Source organism: Delphinapterus leucas, chromosome 10 (assembly GCF_059928025.1).
Source record: "Delphinapterus leucas isolate spDelLeu-1000000601 "Yukka" chromosome 10, BTC_Dleu_Yukka2, whole genome shotgun sequence".
NCBI lineage: Eukaryota > Metazoa > Chordata > Mammalia > Artiodactyla > Monodontidae > Delphinapterus > Delphinapterus leucas.
Genome location: NC_143138.1, coordinates 99,065,010 through 99,088,853, shown reverse-complemented (window position 1 = coordinate 99,088,853; position 23,844 = coordinate 99,065,010). Strand labels below are relative to the sequence as shown.

At 44.4% G+C, this 23,844-nt stretch overlaps 1 protein-coding gene across 5 annotated transcripts in view; it reads right to left on the bottom strand.

Moving 5' to 3' along the window:
* Positions 1–23,844, bottom strand: part of ATG7 (autophagy related 7) — a 236,566-nt gene that overhangs the window by 187,274 nt on the left and 25,448 nt on the right. For all 5 annotated transcript variants that reach the window (XM_022562826.2, XM_022562827.3, XM_089919728.1 and 2 more), the window contains 6 exons: positions 20,484–20,600; positions 19,053–19,202; positions 6,928–7,016; positions 5,182–5,303; positions 1,182–1,272; positions 279–423 (listed from right to left, as the gene is read on the bottom strand). In XM_022562826.2, coding sequence (XP_022418534.1) covers positions 279–423; positions 1,182–1,272; positions 5,182–5,303; positions 6,928–7,016; positions 19,053–19,202; positions 20,484–20,600 — 714 coding nt within the window. The remainder of the gene's footprint in view (positions 1–278; positions 424–1,181; positions 1,273–5,181; positions 5,304–6,927; positions 7,017–19,052; positions 19,203–20,483; positions 20,601–23,844) is intronic.

The following is a 23,844-nucleotide window of genomic DNA, read 5'->3' as shown; positions in this document are numbered from 1 at the left end:
ACAGGGAGGAAAAAGAGAAGGGAGGGAGGGAGACAGAATAGGGGGAGTCTGGGAGCGAGAAGGCACTCAGGCGTAGTCGTTGCTTGGTATCCGTGGGGGACTGGTTCCAGGAGCCCCTGGGGATACCAAAATCCACAGATACTCAAGTCCCTTACATACAATACAAGGCCCTCCATATCTTTGGATGCGAAACCCACAGGTATGGAAGGTGGACTGTATAGCGAAATAAGAAGAGAAGCCACAGCTTTAGAGGTAACATCTGACCCCCACAAACTTACCATCAATGTCCTGGCTACATTACAACCCAAGGTGCCAGCTCCGAGCAGCAGACACTTGACAGACACAACCTTGTCTAAGTCCAGAGTAGGGACCAATCTCCAACACATCAATTTGAGATTTAGATCCACTGATGACTCAGCTAACCTAGAAAATGACAGAATTATTTATTTATTTAGTCAGTCACTCATTTATGCCCCAATCTTGTCCTTTTTAGATAGAAAGTAGCTGTATGAGAAAATAAGAAACAAATACTATGGAAATTAGTATCGAAGGAAAAGTAAAACAAAGCTTGAGGGTGAGCGAGGAGGAGAAAGGTGACCACACAGAACACATGCCACCATTATCCTCTGCAATTGCACAGTGATGGGCCACCAATCTGATCCTGAGCTCCCAGCAGCCAAGGTGAAATGGGAAGCATGACCAGGTGTAGGAGTTACTGTGTCCAGGAATAAAAACACACCAGCCGCTTATGAGGAAAGATTTTCCTAATACTGAAAACAGAGAAATTTCTGTCTCCTCAATAAAGGGGGTACTTACATCATGCCTTCAATACAATACTGGTTTCTGTGAAATATTTCTTATAATGTCCTTCAGTGTAGGCTAATGGACAAAATCAAAGGGCAATGAATAAAGAACTAAAAGGTGGTGTAGGTACAGAGGTCTGAGAGTCTGAGCTTGAAGCAAGAACGAAATGTACAATGTCTAGAGAAACGTGAATTGTGTGTCCTTCAGGATATCCATCATTAATATTAATTCTCACAACCAAACTTAAATCAAGAGGCAGCCAAGAGTGGATTAACACTCGTCATCAGTGTGAAGGCACCCCCTGACTGAACTGGGCAATGCTCTTGGCCTGACAGAACCTGGTGTGCACCCTGGAGAAAATGGCTTCCAAAGTATACCTTTTAGGGTCCATACATTCGCTGAGGTTCACCATCCTTGGTCCCATGCCTCCTTTCTGGTTCTTTTCCCATCCAACCGCCTTGGGACAATCTTAAGGCAAATAAAACAGTAAGTTTAGGGAAGGAGGGAAAAATAAAAAGTAAGTCAAAGCAGCAAGATGGCTCACGCATCCTTAAGCTTTCAGTTCACTTCTTTTTCAAGGAGGTTTGCAGGCCAGAATTTGCATCTACTCGCCTCAGTTGCCTCATTTTCCTGAGCCACTAGGAATCTTGTTTAGAGACCCTCAGACCCAAGCACTGCCTTCCCGCAGAAGGGCTTCAGAAACAGCCCTGGTCTCTGGCCCGAGTTGCCTTAACTTCTGTAGTTACTGGAAGTTGCTCCAAAAAAAGAATATATCTGGAGCTGGTCTAACCCTGTGAAGGGCTATCTACCTTAGGAAGACAAGCCAGTGTGACTGCAGCACACCTTCTGCTGAGTTCCCACCTGGACCTGGACCTCTCCGTTGAGCGCACCCCTTCTGCTCTTCATCCTTATGTTACCCTTCCACCCAGCCTCTCAGTTCCATCACTGTGCCTACCTGTCTCCAGACCTCAGTCCAAGGAACTGCTCTTCTGTTAAGCTGCCCTCTCCTTTAAGCACATCCTTATCCATTCAGACTTTCCTCTCCTCTGACTTTTCCCTTTCCCGCTGACCTCTTTTAACCTCTGCATTGGGTGCCTCTGTAACTCCAATTCCAGCTGTTCTCAAAATTTGCTCCATGCAAAGCTCTGAGAGGATAAAGACTCCATGGCTGACGGGCTTGGGAAATGCTTCTGTACACCTACCTGTGTTCTCCCTCTGCCCCACCACCACCCAAACCTGGAGCATCACATCGCACATGAGGGAGATAAAGCTCTGAGAAACCTGCAGTAAAGGAGCCACTTTGTCTGATTTGGCTTTGAGCTTCCCAATCTTACCTGGCTCTCCATGAACTCCCTCAACCAGTAACACCAATTAAAATCTCACAGGACACATTCAGGGTAACGCTGCTCTATTCCACTGTTGCAAAATCCTCTTAAAAATCTCAAATGCTTTGCAGAATACTTCTGCTACCTCCTCACCTTAATGGAAACCTGGCTTCCTTGGTGGAAACCTGGCCTTGTAAATCCTGCTAATGGGGGCCACCCAGTCTTACACTCCCCACACCTTGGGACCTCAGTTGCTCTCCCCTCCTCACTGAATTCCCAAAATTCACAATAAAGCCTCAACTCCTTAGCAGGGAATTCACTCAGCCACCTACCCTTCCAGCATCACCTCCAATATGTGCTTGAAGTAACAGTCTCTGAAGGAACAGAAGCTCCTTGACTTAAGGTTAAGAGATACAGGACTATGGCAGGAATTTTACATTTGTCTCTAATTGTACACTGGTATTCTTTGGACATTCTCCTACTTTTATATTTCTATCAACACCTCTATTTTCCTTTCCTTGGGAACTTTTTAGCTTTCAACCTTTGTTTCTTAACATAATACTGCCCAATATAATTATGGGCCCTAGAGTTGTTGATTTGCTTTACACAATTTTTTATTTCTGGTACAGGATGACCAATGGGAAACAAGGGGGTCAGTTATCTTCAAAAGCTACTTGGCTGAGGGTATCTTTCAGAGCAAGGAGCCGAAAAACAAATGGCCCTTCCTGTTTTAACTCAGGTGCCCTGGTGCGGTCCGTTTTTACATCACAAAAAATTAAAACTGAAATAATAGATTTGAGTTCTTAAAGAGGCTAAGAACTCCAAAATCATTTTTCTAGGGAAAAAAAAGAGTTCAAACCAGTTACTAACTCATATTTTGTTTTATTTTCTTACTATTCTCATGTTAACTTTAAAAAGGGCTTCTCTAACAGATGCACAGAAATTTGACAAGAAATTCAGAAACACAGTCTAGTACTATAATTAATAACTCCAGCCTCAGCTTTCTCCTGTTACAGATAAGAAATTATAAGACAAACACAAAATGTCATTGCAAATTAAAACATCTCTGTACTCAAGATGTTACAGACATTTTAAGAAAATTAGATGTACTTTAAACTTACTGATAATTTTAAAAAATACTATAGGTGACCATAATATTTAGTCTATCATATCTGCTTCCATATTAGACATACCCCAAATTAATGAGAAAGTATTTTTTAGGGGAAAGTTAGGCCCTGTCTTCCCCTAGCTGGACAAAGAGGAGGAGCACAGCAAGGACAGGAGGTGAAAGGAGGGCTCTCCCACCCTCAGCAGTGTCTGCGGCTTCCCTCAGCCGGCTGCTCGAACGCTCTGTATCAGCAAAGCAGAGTGAGCTTGCCTGCACCACCAAGAGCAGAAGACATAGGATATTCAAAACTGCATTTCTTATAACACTGTCATTGCAACTATGGGATGTCTTAGAAATATTAAATGACACTACCATACGAATATGTTCAGTTCACATTATGATACAGAATAACTTTACAAAGTTCTAGTTATTAAAAGGTTTTATTTACAGCTAAGAGGGAAAACATTAATTTACGTGAAAAAAGAGGAACATCTGCCTTTCTTAAACTAAATAATCTACACTCAATATCAAGTGTAAAGACTTGACAGCACTACAGCGCTACAGAAAACCTCTTTTTCGAATAGCATTGCACGGTGTTTCCTGGGTTTGCCAGCTTCACCAAGCATCAGTAATATATCACTGGGAGCAGGGAGTAAGAGTAATTCAGTGAATTTATCTTAAAAAATGGAAAGAAAAGTGCCTCCCCCAAAAGTTGGTTGGCAGGATTAAGTGAGTGACGTGTGGAAATAGCTGGTGGCCTGCCAGGTGGAGACCAGGCCGCATTACTGGTTAGTTCATGCTCACCTCATTCCCCTGGAGCTACCTTCCAGTGGCGGCTTAATGAAACATCACATGGAAGCTATTTTAGAATGTGCCAGAAGAGGGTGCTAAATCAAATGTATTAAATATCTAAAGATGGCAGAGAGGCGATAGATATTTTAAGGCTCTAAACTAACAAGTAAACAGCTTCCTCTTTTGCCTGATGAAGCAGAGACTTTAACACCCCTCACCCCCAAAACACACACTCACATTAAGGCACATGATCCCCGGATTAAAGAAAGCAATGTTCCTTGGAACAGTGCAGGTGCTGTATGGAGCAAATTAAACCATGTAGGTATGTACAGGTACTCTGGACAGCACGTAAGACACAGAAATCTGAGGGATCATCTTGGAAAGGGTTCTCGGCTTTGGGTAAGATAGGAAATTACCATAAATTATCACTTATTAAGCAACTATAATATGCCACCATTGTGTCTGTCTTTTACACAGGAGTCAGATTCCTCATAGGGGTACTCCATGAGGTGGGTATTATTACCTTTATTTTACTCCAATTTGGGTATGTTATTCTGTCTTTGTGATGTGTACATAAATATAAATATATAAATAAATGCATGTATGTATATCTACACACACACACACACACACACACATCTATATATGTAACATTATCTGTGAGCCCAAGTTCCCTAACTTATGGAACAGGGAGAATAGCTGACGCCTACCACACAGGATCAGATGAGGAATATTAAACGTGGAAGGAGAAATGGCACTTTTGCTGACTGGCTTACTATACGGAGAATAAGATCACACACAACTTTTTGTAACAAATAAATATGTAGGTGCTTTAATACTTCATTCTTCCTGTAAGAAGGGTAAGGAATAAAGACTTTATGTTAAGCAAAAACAAAAAACAGAGGGAAAAAGAATTCTCAGGACTGAAAAAACTGCCTGGAGGAAATATCCTGAGGACAATCTCTGCCTTTGTTCCGGTCTGAAGAGCAGAGCATGCCCTCTGTTCGAGGGAAGAGTTCCTAGGGGCAAAGAGGTAGGAGCTGTACTTTTTTCTACCTCCATTGCCATTGTGAAAGGATGAAAGAAAAGTTAAACCTAATTTGGTTTCTGGTAAATGCTAAGTATATGCATTCTCAAAGACCGGCAAGTTACCTGGGCTAAATGCCATTTCTGGAAGCTTCACTTCGAAGATGATGCTGTGGGTGACGTCTCTCATCCCCTGCAGAGTGCGGTCCCGGAAGCAGAGGACTTCAACAGACTGGAAACTGCTACTCCTGATGTCCGGCCCAGATTTTTTTTTTATTTTTTTTAAGGAAGGAAAAGAAAGAGCTCACGTAAGAGCTTCGGCAAACCCAGGTGGAGAGGATTCAATTCATTGTAATTATGCCTCCCTGACACCCTCGGGGGATGACCTTAACCTCTGAGAGATTCTGAACATGTCCACGCAGGCTTCCTTTGTCCAAGTGTTTAGAGGCTGAGCGCTGAACTGACTATGATTTCTTTTCAGGTGAGCTTTATATAACAATTTCACATTGCACATAAATACTTCTGACAAATGAATATTAAATGCAGAAAAAAATTAAAAAGCTCACAAGATATTAAAAAGAAACTCCAAGACAAGCATGGGCTCCTCTGGTCCCCCTTCTCCCACCTGAACGTACAGTCTATGAGACGGCAGCTCGGGCAGTGGTGAGGAAGCCCACAGCTCTACAGACTCACCACCAGGACAAGCAAGTATAACACTCTCCCTCTGCGGATGACCTGTAATCTAGCTATCTTTAGTGAACACTGTTATTTAAGTAAAGCAGACACAGAGGTAAACATCCAAATCCTAAATATAACGGAGCTTGTCTCATGCCTCCTCCCAGTCAATAACCAGCCCCTTCAAAAGTAACTCCTGCTCCAACTTCGAAGTCCAGACATGGGTTTTGCCTGTTTTGACCTTTACATACATGGAACCAGGGAGCACGTATTGTCTTAGGTCCAGCCTCTTTCACTCAACATTATGTCTTTTAAATTCATCCATGTTGATATGTGTATCAGTAGTTCATTCAGATTCACTACGGCATCGCATTCCATTGCAGTGAATATACTATTTATTGTCCATTTCATTGTTCAAGGACATCTGCGTTATTCCCAGTGTTTGGGCATTAAGAATAATGCTGCTATAAACATTCCTGTATATGTTTTGCTTGCATCTGAGTATGCATTTCTGTGCTTTATATACCCGAGAGGGAAACTGCTGAGCTATAGATATTTTTAACTTTGGTGGATACTGACAAACAGTTTTCCAGCGGTATTTGAGGGTTCCAATTCATCCACATCTTTGACTTGGTATTCTCATCTTTTTAAACTCATTCTGGTGAGTATCTCATTATCTGGTGAGTATGTAGTAGTATTTCATAATGGTATCTTATTATCTTTATTAGTGAGTAGTATCTAGTTATACTTTATTTCCTTGATGATTAATGGTGTTGAGCATCTTTTCAAATGTATATTACCCTCTGTTTTATTTAGTCTAAGGTTGGGAAAAAGGGCAGATGGTAGCAACAGGAAAATCCTATCTGAAGGTGACTCAGATAGCTGAAGGGAGGGCTAGAGAATTTCAGGATGGGGACCTCCAGCTGTTGGCCCTGCCCTACTCTAAAATATCTTTAGGGCTCTATGGTCAGACTCTGAAGCTCCATAACAGACCTGCTTAGAGGCTCACCACTGATGGAAACTGGATCATGACTGATTTATTGATTTATTATCTGGTTTCTATGCCAGCAGTGAAAAAAATCCATTTGGGAAAACAGAAATATAGATATAGTTAGGCACAATGTCAAAAACATAGAGACACAGACACAGACAGACAGACGGACACACACACACACACACACACACACACGTAAATACCATCTGTGGGCTGCTAGGACCAAAAAATTCCTCAAAGGCCATCCAGGGTACTGGGCTAAGTTACAGGGATCATATACACCAATAGTTATCTGTGAACAGAAAAGACTTTCTGAGTGAGGCAAGTATCATGTCAGATTCACAACACAAACACTGCTAATCCCTCCTCTTTCCTATTTATGCTGTTTTGCAAAAGCATCAACAATTAGACACTTGGTGAAGGGTTAGAGGGAAGAGAAGAAAGTCAAAGGACCTCACACCAGACAAGAGAACTTCTTGATGGCAGGGGCTGTCAAATTCTTCTCTGCACCCCCCTGTGCCTCACAATGGGCCTGGAAGAGAGTAGGAACTAGATACATTCTAGTTCCTAGAAGGAACTAGAAAGGAAGGAAGAAAGGAAGGAAGGAAGAAAGAAGGAAGGAAGAAAGACTGAAAGGAGAACCAGGAGGGAAGAAGGGCAGTCAATTGTCAGGGAGGGAGGGAGGGAGGGAGGGAGGGCAGTCAGCTGTCAGGGAGGGAGGGAGGGCAGTCAGCTGTCAGGGAGGGAGGGAGGGAGGGAGGGAGGGCAGTCAGCTGTCAGGGAGGGAGGGAGGGAGGGAGGGAGGGCAGTCAGCTGTCAGGGCGGGAGGGAGGGAGGGCAGTCAGCTGTCAGGGCGGGAGGGAGGGAGGGAGGGAGGGCAGTCAGTTGTCAGGGAGGGAGGGAGGGCAGTCAGCTGTCAGGGAGGGAGGGAGGAGGGAGGGAGGGCAGTCAGCTGTCAGGGAGGGAGGGAGGGCAGTCAGCTGTCAGGGAGGGAGGGAGGAGGGAGGGAGGGCAGTCAGCTGTCAGGGAGGGAGGGAGGGAGGGAGGGAGGGAGGGCAGTCAGCTGTCAGGGAGGGAGGGAGGGAGGGAGGGAGGGCAGTCAGCTGTCAGGGAGGGAGGGAGGAGGGAGGGAGGGCAGTCAGCTGTCAGGGAGGGAGGGAGGGAGGGCAGTCAGCTGTCAGGGCGGGAGGGAGGGAGGGAGGGAGGGCAGTCAGCTGTCAGGGAGGGAGGGAGGCGGGAGGGAGGGCAGTCAGCTGTCAGGACTCACACAGAGAAACCCTCGCACAAAGGGACATCATCTGTGAAACCTGCTGATTTTCATGTGATGAGGACATCAAAGAAGGGTCACTACCATTGTAAATCCACAGTGAGACCAAATTAAAGAGCCGGATGCCTTTGACATTGCTAACGTATTATTTCCTCTCATTCCTCCCTCCTCCAGCTCCCCCAACCCTGATCTCCAACTGGAAAACTCAACTGAACTTCAAACACCATGTCTTCAGTGAAGAGTGCCCCTGGTGGAGGTTGTCACGCTGTCCTCTCTGCTTCCATAGCCCTCTGTACGGTATACATAACATCTTTCACTTTTTCTGTCTCCTTCCTCTCAAAAGACAATGAGATCTTGATTTCTAAATACCATTCTCCTGCAAAAGGAATCAGGGCTCCATGGCTACGTGGCTAATTCTAGGGCTGCAGCAAGGAAAATACAAGATGAGCCTGAAGCACCTTCCACACCAGAAAGTAAGGAAGTGCTCAATAAACAGAAGGACAGGGGGCATGTCAAGTGGGCACCCGAGACACCTGAAAGAGCTCTCAATGGCCAAGGCTGGGACAATCTGATCAACAAAATAAATAACGTGGTATTGGATTATAACTGATATAAATGATGAGTCCATACTGATACAAATGATGAGATAAATACGAAGGTGAAGAGACAAATCTTCCTTACAGAAGATTTCCAAACAACATATGTAGATACCTCCCCCTCCAGGAGCAGAGCTGAATCGTTCTCCTCCTTGAGTGTGGGCTCGACTTAGTGACTCACTCCCAAAGGAAAAAAATAGTAGTTTTGCAGTGGAGAAAGCTGGCAAATTCTACCTTAAACAAGTGATCAAGTTTAACACCATCAGGGATGCCATGTGAGTATCAGGTAGCTTGCATATAATGATGACAAGGGCACTTCACCTTAGTGGTATTCTTTCCAAAAATAACCCCATCTAATATAACCCATCTAATCATAAGTAAACATCACACGAACCCAAATTAAGAGGCATTAGACCAAAATAACTGAACCAGTACTCTTCAAAACTGTCAAGGTCAAGGTCACTAAAAACAACAAAAGTCTGAGGAACTGCTGCAGACCAGAGCTGATGAAGGAGACATGACAAGAGAATGCATCTGGGATTCTCCTGGGTGAGAAGGTGAGAGCATGGTCTAAGAGACACGTTCCTATGAGAAGCAAGAGAGCTCTGAGAATGAGGCCTCTAGCCTAGCGCTCCCTCTGAATGAAGATGCTTTCTCCCTGGAGGTCTTCTGGTCCAGCTGGCCACCGCTACCACGTGGGGCACCTTTTTATTTTGTTCCCCTCTATCGACTGTGACAGAGGGCATCTGCCAGGCATACTACATGATTAAGTAATCACTACTTCAACTTCACATTTAAAAAAATTCACCGAAGGCATTTACCTCTCTGTTATCCAGCAGAGAAGAGAAGAGAAGAGAATGGCCTGATGCAGTGAAAAAAGCACTGGCTGGAGTGCCAGCGGGCATGCGTTCTAATCCTGCAGCTAACTGATTTTAAGACCTTGGGGAAGGTCTTCCCTCACCTGTAAAGTGAAGCAGTAAAATAATTTTATCTCAAAGGATTCCTTCTAGCTCCAGAATTATAGAGCTTTATAGACCATTAAAGAGAAAAAAAATCCTGTATAGCTTACAAAACAACACAGTCTCTATTAAGGCTCAATCTTACCAGGTGTCTAAAGGCTCTTCAAGTTTTATTTGGGAAGAACCCAGATAGTATGAATCCAGGAAATGCCATTCATATAGAGACACTGAGTTTCAGTTTTCAAGTATGACTCCATAAACCGAGGCTCTTATCAAATGTCCTGTCACTTACCCGAATTTGACCTTCAGCAATTTACTTCACCTCTCTATGCCTTAATTTTCTCATCTAGAGGGTAACTCTCACAGGCACTTAGCACAGAGACTGGGAGCAAGATAAGCGCTCAACAAATGGTAACTGTAACAACAATATAAATAAACTCTATTGTGGTAGATTCACTGACGTCTTTGTTCAGTTCAGTCTATCACCCTTACACGGTTACCTACCTTCAGTTTCAAGGTTATCTTTTCTTAACCAGCAGAGAAAAAGGAGGCTAAGTTCTAGTTTATCAAATATTCTCTGGCTCTAGGTTTTACCATCTGCAATTGTAGAGTTGGGACAAAGTGATGTTTAAATTATATAAATTAGAATGTTACTTTAGATACAAGTGGATGCCTAATTTCAAAGAATGAGCATATTTCTGACACTAAATACAAAGGCAATGAGGCAGGAAGGTAATAAGAAAAAGAAATCTTTTTCGAGAAGACCAGGAATAAATTTCTTAGAGCAACCTGACCTAAAATGAGCTACAGAGAAGGAATGAACCACTAAAGAGAAATTTATCACTTACTGGTAAAGGGAGGTCAGCTTGAAAATGCCTTAAAGTAACTCTCCTACCCACATGAGGCATGCATGAGTACGCACCCGGACTGGAAAATGACAGAATCCATTTGACACTAGGCTGAATACCATTTAATTTTCCTTTGATGATTCAAAAGTGACTCCAAAATCTTCAAGTGCTTTAGGAACCAAATCCGGAACCTCAATCATTGTAGGAATTAGTCCACACAAGGCTGGGTTAGCCAGTTTAACTATACGGGTAAACAGATTTTTTAAATGGCAGTCAGAAATAACCATTGGCTAGGAGATCTGGATTCTAGAACTGGCTTTGCCACAAATTCGTTGTGTGAACTTGGGCAAATCTCTTCCTTTTACAATACATCAGCAGAAACAAACAAAATGTCATTGCAAAAAAACCCTGTTTAGGTTTATGAAATAAACACTCTTTTCTCCTCGGCTGAGGGCATACAATTCACTGAAGTTGTTCAGTAATGATCTGGCTGCAATCCACCCAGCAATTTGCTGAAAAAGTACAAAATGAGAAAGAAAAGAGGGCAAAATTGTCAACTTGAGTGTGTGGAGAAATTTCCACATTGATGCAAAAAAACATGCTTATCTGACAAATGGCTGTCTACTACCCAAACACTCAATATAACGGGAAATGCACAAGGGAGATTATGTGTCTTAAAAGTATAGGGGAAAAGTTCAGATATCTAATGCATGGCGATGTCACAGATGGCTGCCATGATGCCGAGATCACTAAGAGAAGAAAGAGCCCCGCTAACAGCAGACCAATTATTGCTCCTTTGTTATTTATTGCTCTTGTCCAAAGATTTTACAGCCCTAGAATGAAAGGCTAATGTTGTCAAAATTACAAAACATCTCCCAAACATTTAATCTTCAATAATTGCTCTGGGGCTTCCCTGGTGGTGCAGTGGTTGAGAATCTGCCTGCTAATGCAGGGGACACGGGTTCAAGCCCTGGTCTGGGAGGATCCCACATGCCGCGGAGCAACTAGGCCCGTGAGCCACAACTACTGAGCCTGCACATCTGGAGCCTGTGCTCCGCGCAACAAGAGAGGCCGCGATAGTGAGTGGCCTGTGCACCGCGATGAAGAGTGGCCCCCGCTCACCGCAACTAGAGAAACCCCTCGCACAGAAACGAAGACCCAACACAGCAAAAATAAATAAATTAATTAATAAACTCCTACCCCCAACATCTTCTTTAAAAATAATAATAATAATAATTGCTCTGAAGAAAGAAGTAAAACTCAATCAAGCAAGCTTTCCTTGAGGACTGGCAACGGGATAGTGACAGGGGCTGTTTCAGCGTAACCACCAGAACTGCTGCAACAGTGCGGTGGCCCCGTGACCCATAGTGGAGTCATTTCTTTGAGGGAAAGCAGAACTTAAACAAGGCCCATTTTCAGCCAATCGAATGTGTGGCAATGTACAGAACGTTCAATGCGGCAGGAGAAAAAGTCGGCAGCCTGTGGCCACAGTTACTGCAAGCAGTGGTGCTGGAGGGGCCCCAAGGCTTGGGACAGCCGACTGGTCCAATCTCTCCCCAACTCCGCAGCCTGTGACTTCACACTGGGAGCCCGAAATGGGCCACGGTGGGAGAGCTGAGGTCATGGAAGGAAGCAGACACTACAAAATCAGGGTACCCCCATCGCCAAGAGCCCGCTATCAAACATTTACCAGCACACGACCGATTACAAACCTTAAAATGTTCAAACTCTTAACCCAGTAATTCCACATCTAGAAATTTTTCCTAAGGAAATAAATAATTCAAAATACAAGGGGAGGGGAGTATGGGATTTCATGCACAAAGAAGCTCCTAAAAGTGAAGAATTATGAGAAACCTAAATGTCAAAAACTTGGTAAATACATTATCATACAAATTTATTTAAAAAGATGTTAATGTAGAGTTTCATATTATGCTAAAATACTAAAATAAAACAGAATATAGTAGAATCTTAGCCTTTAGAAAAATGCATATAAGATTAGAAGGAAATACACAAAATGTTTACTTAAAAAAATTCCAAAAACTTAATTGAAGAGCTTTGTGAGATTTTAAAAACAGAAAGATACAGCTGGACATAAAAATAATGAATGGAACCACACCAAGTGCAGCTCATTTACCTGCCAGTATTCTCGAAGTGGGCACACAGCACCGTCCAAACTCTACGTGATGAGCTATTCGTGACTCCTAAATCACTCAACTGGGTCTCAACCAGCATATTTCAAAAGATAGAACAGGATAGAAAACAGAGGGCATAGCCCCTAGCAAAGTATTACTTTGTGAAAGTTTTGCTTCAGTTTTCTATGCGTCTGTATATACATCTAAAGACACACATAAATATGATTATTGAATCATAATGTAACAGGTATTTTTAACTACAAGTAACAGTCAAAGGACTTTGGCATTAAGCGATCCCCTAGCGATCACCTTTAACAACCGTTAAGTCATCCAAGAAACGAGAAGAAACCAACCAAAGATGCACTTGCTACTCAGCTTTACTTTAAAGAAAGCATCATTAGTGAACTGGTCAAACCTTCCTGGATGCTCCGAGGCCTTCTGAAAATTTCCAGAAGGGCTTCTCCTGCAGGCAGGCCATGCCTAATTTCTCCAGGTTTCTGTTAAAACCAAAAAGGCAAGAAAGTGTGCCTTTCTTTGGTAAAGGCAAAGTTGGCTGCATGACTCAGGACCTCAAAATTCCATCTATATAGAATAGCAGGAGATGGAGGTCAGTCCACAGAAAATCATTTTCCTTCGAAAATGAAACCTGACAAATGTATTCTAAGAAAATACAATGAGAAGTATTATAACATGTGAGTAAAACCTAACAAAGCCTGTTTATATCCATCATCTCTTTTTTTTTTTTTTTTCTGTATGCGGGCCTCTCACTGTTGTGGCCTCTCCCGTTGCAGAGCACAGGCTCCGGACATGCAGGCTCAGCGGCCATGGCTCATGAGCCTAGCCGCTCCGCAGCATGTGGGATCCCCCCAGACCAGGGCACGAACCCGTGTCCCCTGCATTGGCAGGCGGACCCCCAACCACTGCGCCACCAGGGAAGCCCTATATCCATCATCTCTTAATTCTCACAACCATCTTATGAGGAAGAGGGGGAGGAAACTGAGACTCAGAGGTCACAGCCCACGAGGTCGCAGGTGGACCCAACATCTGGCCTTCCTACTCTGTCATGTCGTGCTGTGAGCTACTGAGAAAAACGTGGATGCTCTTTTTCCCACTGTGGGAAGCACTCTGACTATAGGAGGTAAGATAATTCACATGTGAAGGGGCCGCCATTCCCCAGCCTCATTTCCATTCTCCTTACCTATAAAATGAGACCGATACTACCCACTCTGCAGGGTGTTGGAAGGATTACTGATACCACGTGTGAGTGACCAGCTCTGTGCTGGACACACAGTCAGAACTCAGAACGTGGTAACCGCAGCCGCTGCTGACTGAGTGGACAGTGCGCCCTCTTCAGGGACAGGCACCCGCTCCCTCCCACCGAGCTGGGGCTCCGGACCTGAACAGGCAGTACCTCCAGATGCAAAGGTCCCAGCTCTGGCTGGGAACAGAGATGGGCCACCCACCTCCAGATCTCAGCAATCCCACAGCCTTCTCTCCCCACCAGGGCAGGCTAACTCCTGTCCTTCCCTTCATGTTTCTCTAAGTCAGGGACCCAGAGAGGATCCAGGAATGTGTTTCAGTGTTCTGTGGATCCCCTGACGTTAGATATTAGATGCTTATTTTTTGGTGGGCAAGGATGATTGCTTCCACCAAATTCTCAGAGGTTATACGTTTGACCATCATCCCTTCCTCAAATTAAGAACTACTGCTCTCAATTACCCACAGCAGATCACACACCTCCCCAATACTCTGTCTCCTGTCAGACCACCAAGCACGTCTACAACTCATACTACATATTGACTTTAGGTGCATAGACAATTTGGGAACGCCTTTATAAGCAACACAGCCTGAATCAGAAGACCATATGAAAACAAACACTTATAATGAGCCTTATTAGGAGTAACCTACCACTTGCTGAAGGCCTCCTATGTAAGGGGCACTGACCCAGGTATTTCACATATGTGAGCTCCAACCCTCACAACTCATACACTCAAGCCCTCAGTCCCCCTTTGTATTTACATACCAGACATGATACCATGGGATGTAGATGCAATGGTGAAAAATCAGACAGGATACCTGCCCTCATGGAGCTTACGCTGACATGGGAGAAGAAGATCAAAGGCCACTCAAGAAAATGTACAATACCACTGTGCTAAATATTACAAAGAGGAGCCACATAGCACTATGAGAACCCATTATGGGCAGCATAAACCTCTTTACAGTGGTCAGGGAGGGATTCCCCAAGGAATCATGAATAAGTTTCAGTCTGAAGAAAGAGTGAACACTTCACTGGGCAAAGGGGAGGTGTGGAGGTGGGGAGAGAAGAGGCAGAAGAGAAAGGAGACAGGAGTTCCGGGCAAAAGGCACGTGCAAAAGCCCTGCAGCAGGAGGGCACCCAGCACCTCTGAGGGGAGCACAGAAGGACTTGGGGCTGGATCCACACAGGGGCCAGGCCATGCAGAGTCCTGTACGCCACGGGAAGGAATGAGGTGTCTATTCTTAGAGCACGGGAGAGAAGGCATTTCTATGCTTCATTCTGAGAGTGAAATGATCAGATTTGCTTTTCAGAGGACTGCCTGGGGTGATATGGGGATGGACTGGGGGGAGGCCTGAGCAGCACAAGGAGCCCTGTTAGGAGGAACTGCAGGAAAGCAGACAAAAGACCATGAAGCTTAGATTGGGGTGGCGGCAGAAGAAACGCAAAGGCGGCAGGCCGACAGAAGTTTAGGACACGAAATCTATGGGACACGGAGGTGGTAAAAGACAGAGAGGTGTCTAGCAAGCTGCCCAGATTTCTGACTCTCGGGACTGGATGGATGACGGTGTCATCAAGACAGCGATGCCCAGAAGAGGGCCAGACTTGGGTGAAGATCATGAATTCAGCTTGGAGATACTGAATTCGAGGAGCTGGAGAAGGCAGCAGGGGGTTGGATACCGCAGTCCGGGAGTCCAGAGGCGGTTCAGGCTGGAGAATGTGGTCACTAGGGTCGTGGGCACCAGACTCCCCCAGAAGAGAAAACAAACTGAAAAGAGAGAAACCTGGAGAGATTCCAACAGTTCTCCACCTTATCCGTGAGGACACCAGGGCTCACAGAGGAACAGTGGCTTCTCGGGAGTCAAAGTCCTGGTAAGAGGAGGCAGGAAATAATACATGAAGCCAGAGCACAACTGCAGGAGCTCACACTGAAAATAATGCCTATCTGTGGAAGAACAGGATAAAAAATTTCAAAGAAACTTCATGACTCAAGGAACACGAAAGAGCAACTGGAATTATATGAAAGCAAGTGAACAAGATCCATGCCATAAAGGCCAGAGTGACCTCAAGTGAAGTGATACGTAGGTTTCACAGAAATCATTTCTTCAGGGCTCTGCTCAAGTCCACAAGTGATTCTGCCTGTCCACAAGGAACTCTCTCCTCTCTACATGCACACACCATGTGCCCATTAAGTGTCTGGCATTACGCTAAATGCAGAGGATGTGCTGTGGGGTATAACACGGTCTCTGTGCTAACACTGCTCACGGGCTGGTCGGTGATACAGGCAAGGCAGACAAGCAGCAAACCAAGATTACACGCGAGCCCAGTCACTGCCAGGAGAGAGGCTGCTACCAGGACACAGAAGAGGGATATCAAACAGTACAAGGAATCCGCCAGTGCTTCCCACGGGTGATGAACCGGAAAGGGGGTGGGGTGAGGCATTAGCCAGGTGCAGGAAGGACAACGGACAGGCGTGACTGAAGGTGGGAAGATGGGGGGAAGATGGGGGGATTAGGGGCGTCTGGAGGTCACAGTTGCAGCCACAGCATAGGATGCATCTTGGGGAGCATCAGAAGGTAAGGCTAGAGGGATAGGCAGGCGCCAGGTTTGAGGAGGCATTGAATGCTAATTATTTCTAACTTTATCTTGAAGTCAACAGGAACCACAGAAGGGTTTTAAGTAGAAGAGTGACACAATGCAATTTCTGTGTTAGAAAATGCGTTTGGGCAGCAGTGTGGGGAATGGATGGGACATTCAGGACCACAGAAGGGAGGTCTGCCAGGAGGCCATGAAACTCCTAAGAGCCCACCAATCTGCACAGCTTCTGGTGATCCTGTCTACAACAAGACTGGGCACAGATGCACAGATAAACAACCAAAAGTACCATCCATATTATTTCGTTGGCACTTCTTTTCCGTGACTTGGGTTTCTAGTTAACTTTCCACAAGTCAATGTCTCATCTCCCCTAGAAGGCAAGAACAGGTATAATCATATTTCATAATTTCTGGCTCATAGGAGGTGCTCGGTATATGCGCTGAGCCATGCCAGGCTTTCCTGAGATCAACCTTAGCCAAGCAAAGGATCTGTGTCTGAGTTGGCCAGTGGCTGGCCTCCAGGTCGGGGCCCTGGCGAACACGCCAAGACCGCTTCAACGGAGACTCCAGAGAGTCATCCAGTCGTTAAAAACTGGCTGCTGCTGATAGGGCTTCCCTGGTGACGCAGTGGTTGAGAGTCCGCCTGCCGATGCAGGGGACACGGGTTCATGCCCCGGTCCGGGAGGATCCCACGTGCCGCAGAGCGGCTGGGCCCGTGAGCCATGGCCGCTGAGCCTGCGCGTCCGGAGCCTGTGCTCCGCAACGGGAGAGGCCACGACAGTGAGAGGCCCGTGTACCGCAAAAACAACAACAACAACAACAAAAAACTGGCTGCTGCTGAGAAAGAAAGAAAGTGAGCACCTGCTGTTATGCTGGGCATTTTATCCACATCATCACGTTTCACCTTCAGCAGCCGTGCAGGAGGTAGGATTAGCACCACAGAACAGGTAGACCCAGGTGAAGAAAGGGTGTGCAAAATCCCCAAGTTCACGGAGCTACTAGGTGGCAATGCTGGGTATCAAAGCCAGGCTTATTTGATTCCAAATGTCAAGCAGGGACCACCTCTCCCCCAGTGACATGAGAATGGAATGGAAGAAAGTGCAAAGGCTTTGGAATGAGACAATTCGGCCGTGTGACTCTGAGTCTCATTTCTGTCAAACAGGAAAAGCAGATACTGAGAATACCTATTTCACCTAGTTATTACGTGATCCAGTACATGAAAGCCCCTTTTAAACTGTCACGTGCTCTGCAAACTGTTATTTCAGTAGAGCTGCCCTCTGGGGAGGACCACGCATTCACCACACACAACGTGAAATCCAGCTGCTTTGACACCCAGGCCGTTTCGCCCCACCTGCCGTCACAACACGGCCTCGCCCTCCACTGGGCTTCAAATCATCAATGGTTGGTCTCGCGGCTACTAATTTAGCTACAGTTCCGTGAACATGCCTGGGGTGGTGGTGGTGGGGAGAATTTTAATAAAAATCCAGTCCTCAGTCATCAATTTAAACAGGGCTCCCTCTGAAAAACAAAATGCTAATGTGTTTGAGAAAAAAAGTGTACTTACAAAAAGTTATCTGAAGTTCAGGCTAAGAGTCAGGGCACCAGGGAGAGGCCTGTCTCTTCTCAGCCCTGATACATCTACACAGTGACCGAAATTCTCCCACTTAATTTCAAAACTGCATAATACTCATCATGAATTTTTTTATTTTTAACTTTCAGTGTCCGATACAGCTAAGACACCTTACTATGTATCTCATCACATCGAAAAGACATAGTACTCTTTCCCTCATTCAAAAGAATTGTATTCAGGGCCTGGTACAAGGGCTGGCCACCACGCTGACACGGGTACGTCAGACTTGGTCCTTGCCCTCTGAGAGCCTACAGCCTAACAGCACAAAAGGCACTGTATGCAAGCGAGTGAGTGGAGCAGGCAAGGGGGAGGTCGGGGGGCAAGGGCAGTGAGGTCAGAGGGGACAGGTCACACCTGCCACACCATGAGAAGGCCTCACCGTGGAGGCAGGGTTTCAGCAAGGGGAGAGAGTTTCTTAGAATCCACACAGGCAGGACCTCTTTCAGGAAGATGATAACAACACGAGGACAAAGAGAGATGGAGGAAAAGTTCTAGGTGTATTTGCTCAGGGGGCATGTCTGGTGGAAAACAGCGAATCTTAGCTGGAGCAATGGTTTGTGAGGAAAACAGTGGAAGATGAGGCAGGCAAGGTGGTTTGGAGGCAGAAGGAAGACACTGTGGACTCTTGATCCGTGAACGACACAGGGAACGTGAGGGGTCTGAGGGAGATCCTTCCCACGGGGAAGCAAGAGACTCTCACTGTCTAGCAGTGAGAGGACCGGGACCTGAACTAGCATGGTAGCTCTGGCAATAAATGAAAATATAGATACAAAATGTATCAGGAAGAAAAACGGAAATAACTTTACCACTAAGAGGAAGCGAGGAATCCAAAATTACTCTGAGGTGTCACAGAGCTAAGAAAATCTGGCGGAGGAGCTGATTTGGGAACTGCAGGGGTGGAAGAGGGTAAAGATAAAGAAATGTTCTGAAACGTTCTTCGTAGGGCTTAAGAAACCTAAACGAGTACAAATTTTGCAGTGGTCTATCATAACATGAACATCAGATTTTCTTACTGGATAATAAAATGATACTCAAAGTTTCTCTGACCTTGGTCCTCTGACCTTGGAAGAAATCACTGTAGTGTTTAAGCAAGGAAACCAGCACCATGGTCTCATCATACTTGATTAAGAAGTAAGGCAGTGCTGGGACTCCTTCTGTTTGACAAAGATCATCATAGGCTCGTTCAAGGGCTTGAATCTGAAAACAGGAAACACTGAGTTATTCTCTAGACAATTACACATCTAGTTCTGAGCTCAAAATTAACATAAAATAAAAGGTGTTACTTTCAAGCCAGAAGACTGTAAACGACTGATCACACTTTTGCAGCAAACAAACATAAGAGTGCCCCAAATCATACCACCTCACTTTTATATGATGCTTTCCATGTGCATGGTGAAGTGTCTCAGACAGGGGCACAAAGGGACATTGTATGGAACAGCAGGATGGCTCCCGGTTCCCTAAGATGTCGCCACAAAGGTTTAGAGAGGTAGCCGAACATTATCTCTCCTGTGACAGCCAAGCATGAATCTACCACAGGATGAATTTTTCCTTGACCCTTTCTATAATTTTTAACAGCTTTATTGACACATGCTTACTTCACTTACAATACAACTGACTCATTCACAGTGCACAATTCAATGTTGTTTTTAGCATGTTCACAGGAATTTGCAACCATCACCCCAATAACTTGAGAACATTTTTGTCCCCATTAAAAGAAACCTCAAACCCATCACCAGTCAATCCCTAGGAATACTCTTTTTCTCCCACTTACATTTCTCCTATTAATTCCACAAAACCATAACCTTTGACTTGTCTTAGTAACTGAGCTTACTATTATTTTTAATTAATAAGGGCTGCTCCCTGGCTTCGGAATTCAGGGTTTCAGCGAATGTCGCGCTTCATGAATTCAAGTCACCTTGCCACTCAATCTTTGCCTCGACAACAATCAGAATTTGGGGGGTGAGGGTCTGTGTTCTACCAACCTGATTATTTTCACTGCTCTTCTGGAAACCATCTCTAATGACCTTATTGTCTTTCTTCAACTGCAAAGACTAGCTCTACATGTACTGTTCTTAATGTAGAAGCTCTGCAACTTGGCGAAAAGGAAGGAGGAGATCTTCTATTTGGTTTCAAAGACTCTCTCCCCAAAGTATATTGCCTCATGATCCCCACACTGAGAGTGGAGACCACACTTTGGCAAATTCCTGCAGTCTTTCAAAATGTTTCTGTAATGCCTCCCTCACTGCTTTTAGCATTTCAACCAATGTTGCTGAGAACCTGGAGGAGCGCTGCTCACTCTTCAAAATGCGCTTACAGACACTGTGCAGGTAAGTCTGCTTCCAGTACCAGTTTTGGAGGATTCCACAGGAACCACCTCTTCAGCCAGACGAGTGCCAGCGTGTCTTTAAAATGAGCTAGATAAACTATTCATGCATGTTAAACCCAGTTTTACCCGCATTTTGTTTTATTTGTTGATACCTGTGGTGGTGAGAGCCTTTGATCCAAGCCCACTGGCCCCCGAATGAGGGGTATACTCTCTGGAAGGCAGAGAGCGGGGGAGCAAAACCAATAGTAGAAGTGGTACTTCTTTAGATCCTAGAAGAAGCAATATAACATATCAGGACAGCACCAATGGTTAAACTGAAATGCACCTATTAATTTAACTTCCCAGTAGCTACGTAAGACAGAAAACTTTAATGCACACAAGATACAACCAGCTTGTCAGAAATTCTCATCTCCAGCAGAACTCATGATAGGATATGGAAACTCTGTGTTCATCCAAAATATTCCCACACACCACACACTAATATATCATGGTAGACATAATATATTTTATAGGCCACTTGCTAACAGGAAGTATTCAGTAAGTAATTGACATTGTCGGCATCATTGTTTAATACACAAAACCACCCTGGGAGGTAACCGTTATCGTCCCATTTTATAGACAGGAAACTGAAGCTTACAGAGGGGTGAAAAAGCTTGAACAAAACAAAGATACTAAGTGGCAGAGAGGAGAGCAGAATTCTACTTCCAATACTTAGGCTCCTGTCCACGGTTCCACACATACATAGTGTGCCATCTGTGGAGGTACGACCTCCAAACAGTTACCACTCTTTTCACAACTGAATGAACTAAGCATGCTATTAAAGTTATTAAAATGTTCTATTCATAACCTATATATGCCTGAGATAATATAATGCCGTTTTCAGAAATGCCATGTTGGTGAAATTCAAGTCAACGACTAAGCACTTGCTGTGTACAAGGCAAAATGTTAAGACACTCTGACAATAAGAAGATGAATAAAACCCAGTCCAGCCCTCGGGCAGCTCAGTCTCTGCAGGGAGCAGAGATAAAGTAAGTACATGATCAGCTGTATGAGTCACAGGAGAGCTTCTACAAGCTAAGGAGCATCGATGATATAAGAGGTCACATCTTCAGGGGTGTATGTGGCTGCCCCCTGACCAGGGGAGGTGATGAAGGGGCAGTGACCTGTGAGGCTGTTCTAGATGCCATTCCCACTCAGGTCAAACGCTCTCGCCTCTGAATTCCTACACCAGGTGTGGCCTGAGTCACTCACATGGGAGGACCCCATGGTTATGTGGGTATCTGACAGCTTCCCCGCCAGTCCGTTACCACTGACCACTATGCAGTTTATTTGGCTACTTAATATTTCCTCTCGAATCTTGCTAAGAATAAAGAGGGGATGGCTGGTTGGAGACTTTTCATTGAGATATAATTCACGTACCATGAAAGTCGCCACGTTAAAGCGTATGAGTGGTTTTCTACTACAGTGACAAGGTTGTATCACTATCCCCACCAATTTCAGAACATATTCATCACCCCAAAAAGAAACTCCAACAGCAGAAGCTCCCCATTGGTTTATTAGTTAGAAATACCATTCATAGAAAACTCTTCATTCGCCTCACTCGCATCCCCTGGAAACTCCTAGTCTGTTTTCTGTCTCTATGGATTTGCCTGTTCTGGGCTTTTCAAGTAAATGGAGTCATGCTAGATGACTTTTTAAATATAAACTTACACATAAATGTGTGTCCAGATGAAAAAGTCTAGTAATTATAGTTCCCACAGTCTTTAATTCCGCCCACTAATTGATCAACTAAGAACAAATTCCCTTTAACAACAGCAAAGCAAACTGAAAAACTGAAATTAATAAAGTGTCTGTACCTTTGAGTCCTAAAAAGAGTAGAAAGGAAAGCAGAAAACACCTCCAGAGATTATTCTATGTTCTTTGTATTTAAATGATTTTTCATAATTGATCTTTAGTAAAAGGTTAAACAATTCAAGATGAAGGACTTCACAGTTTCTAAGAAGCTTCATCAAGTCATCTTCAGAAGTCAAAAGGCTTGAATTTCTTAGAATTATTTGGGGATACAAAGGATCTAGATTACATTAAACATAAAGCCCTTTGTGTCTGATGATTTTTTAAGACAGAGACTTTTAAATTTTTTAAAGTCAGGCTAAGAATGCTCAGTAGAAAGGGCAACAGGGCCAATGCACATAATGACTCTGGGAAATGCCTTAAAACTTTAAGTGGGAGCTAAGACTATTTTCTCAGTTAAATGCAAATTGTCAATTAGATTATACTAACTAGAATTCTTGGTACAGAAAATGTATTGATGTTAAAGTAAGAAAACCAAAGTCTTTAATTAGCACTGCTTATATTTATCCTAGTACTGAGCTTACAAAATTACTCAAATTTACAAATTATTAATGCCAAATTGGGCCTAGCAATCCCCTGAAGAATTTGAACCTTTTTCTATCTCGCCACTATCACACAGAAAGCATTTTAACTTGTTGGAAAATGTGCTCCTTGTAGATGGCCCCCCAGGGTATCGCTTCCAGTGTGGACCCCGTCTCTCTCTCCTTTGCCTTGGGCGGTACATCAGAGAGGCAGCATGAGTTAGAAATGGAGGACTAGTTCATGGGGGACGAAGAAGGCAAGGCCTATAACTGGCAAATGAAAAAAGGAAGAAAAATGTAGGGAAGAGGGTTAATATCCGAAACGGATGAACCTGGGGTGAAACAGCCAACACACTTAATACGTGTCAACATCAGTACGTTTACATGCCCACCCCAAAAAATGTATTATAAAGAAATAAAGAGGAAAAGAAAATCAGCGTGGCCGACGTTGTTCACTGTAACATTTTTTTATAATAGTGAAGACTGACAACAACCTAGACATACCTGAGTCTAAAGAACATACACTTGACAGAATATTATATTGTCAACATAATTATAAAGGATAAACTAGTTTTATATGTAGATATATGGATACACACATGTATGCACATATATGTATATACACACACACGTGTGTGCACGTGTGCATGTAGCTGGTACTTCTACAATCAGCCCTTACCTTCCTCCCACTTTCCCCATCACCACGACCAGATCCTTTCCCTGCTTCCCTAGGCAGCAGATGTTACCCTAATGTGATTTTTTTCTCCTCTTCAAGGCTGCCCTTAAGGTTCACTTTAATTAGGTTTCACTTGCAAAAAATATTTTTCTTTCTTAAAAAAACACAGTTGTGTGGACAAGCTATGTAGCGTGATCCCCTCTCATCTAGAAGCCACCTGGGGATGGCTAAGATCCCTGAGTCGTTACCTGTTCCTCGTGTCGATGGACCCAGCAACTGAGCTCTGCAGCGCTGAACTTAACAAAGACATTAGCAATGATGAACTGTGGTCTGGAACCCGACTCTGTCACATCCTAAATGATGAGAGTCAGGCAACAACCACCAGTACGATCAGTAAGAATGAATTAATTTTGCATCAGTGGTAAGGGCCAGCACCATCCGGCCACTAACAGAGCATTTCTTTAA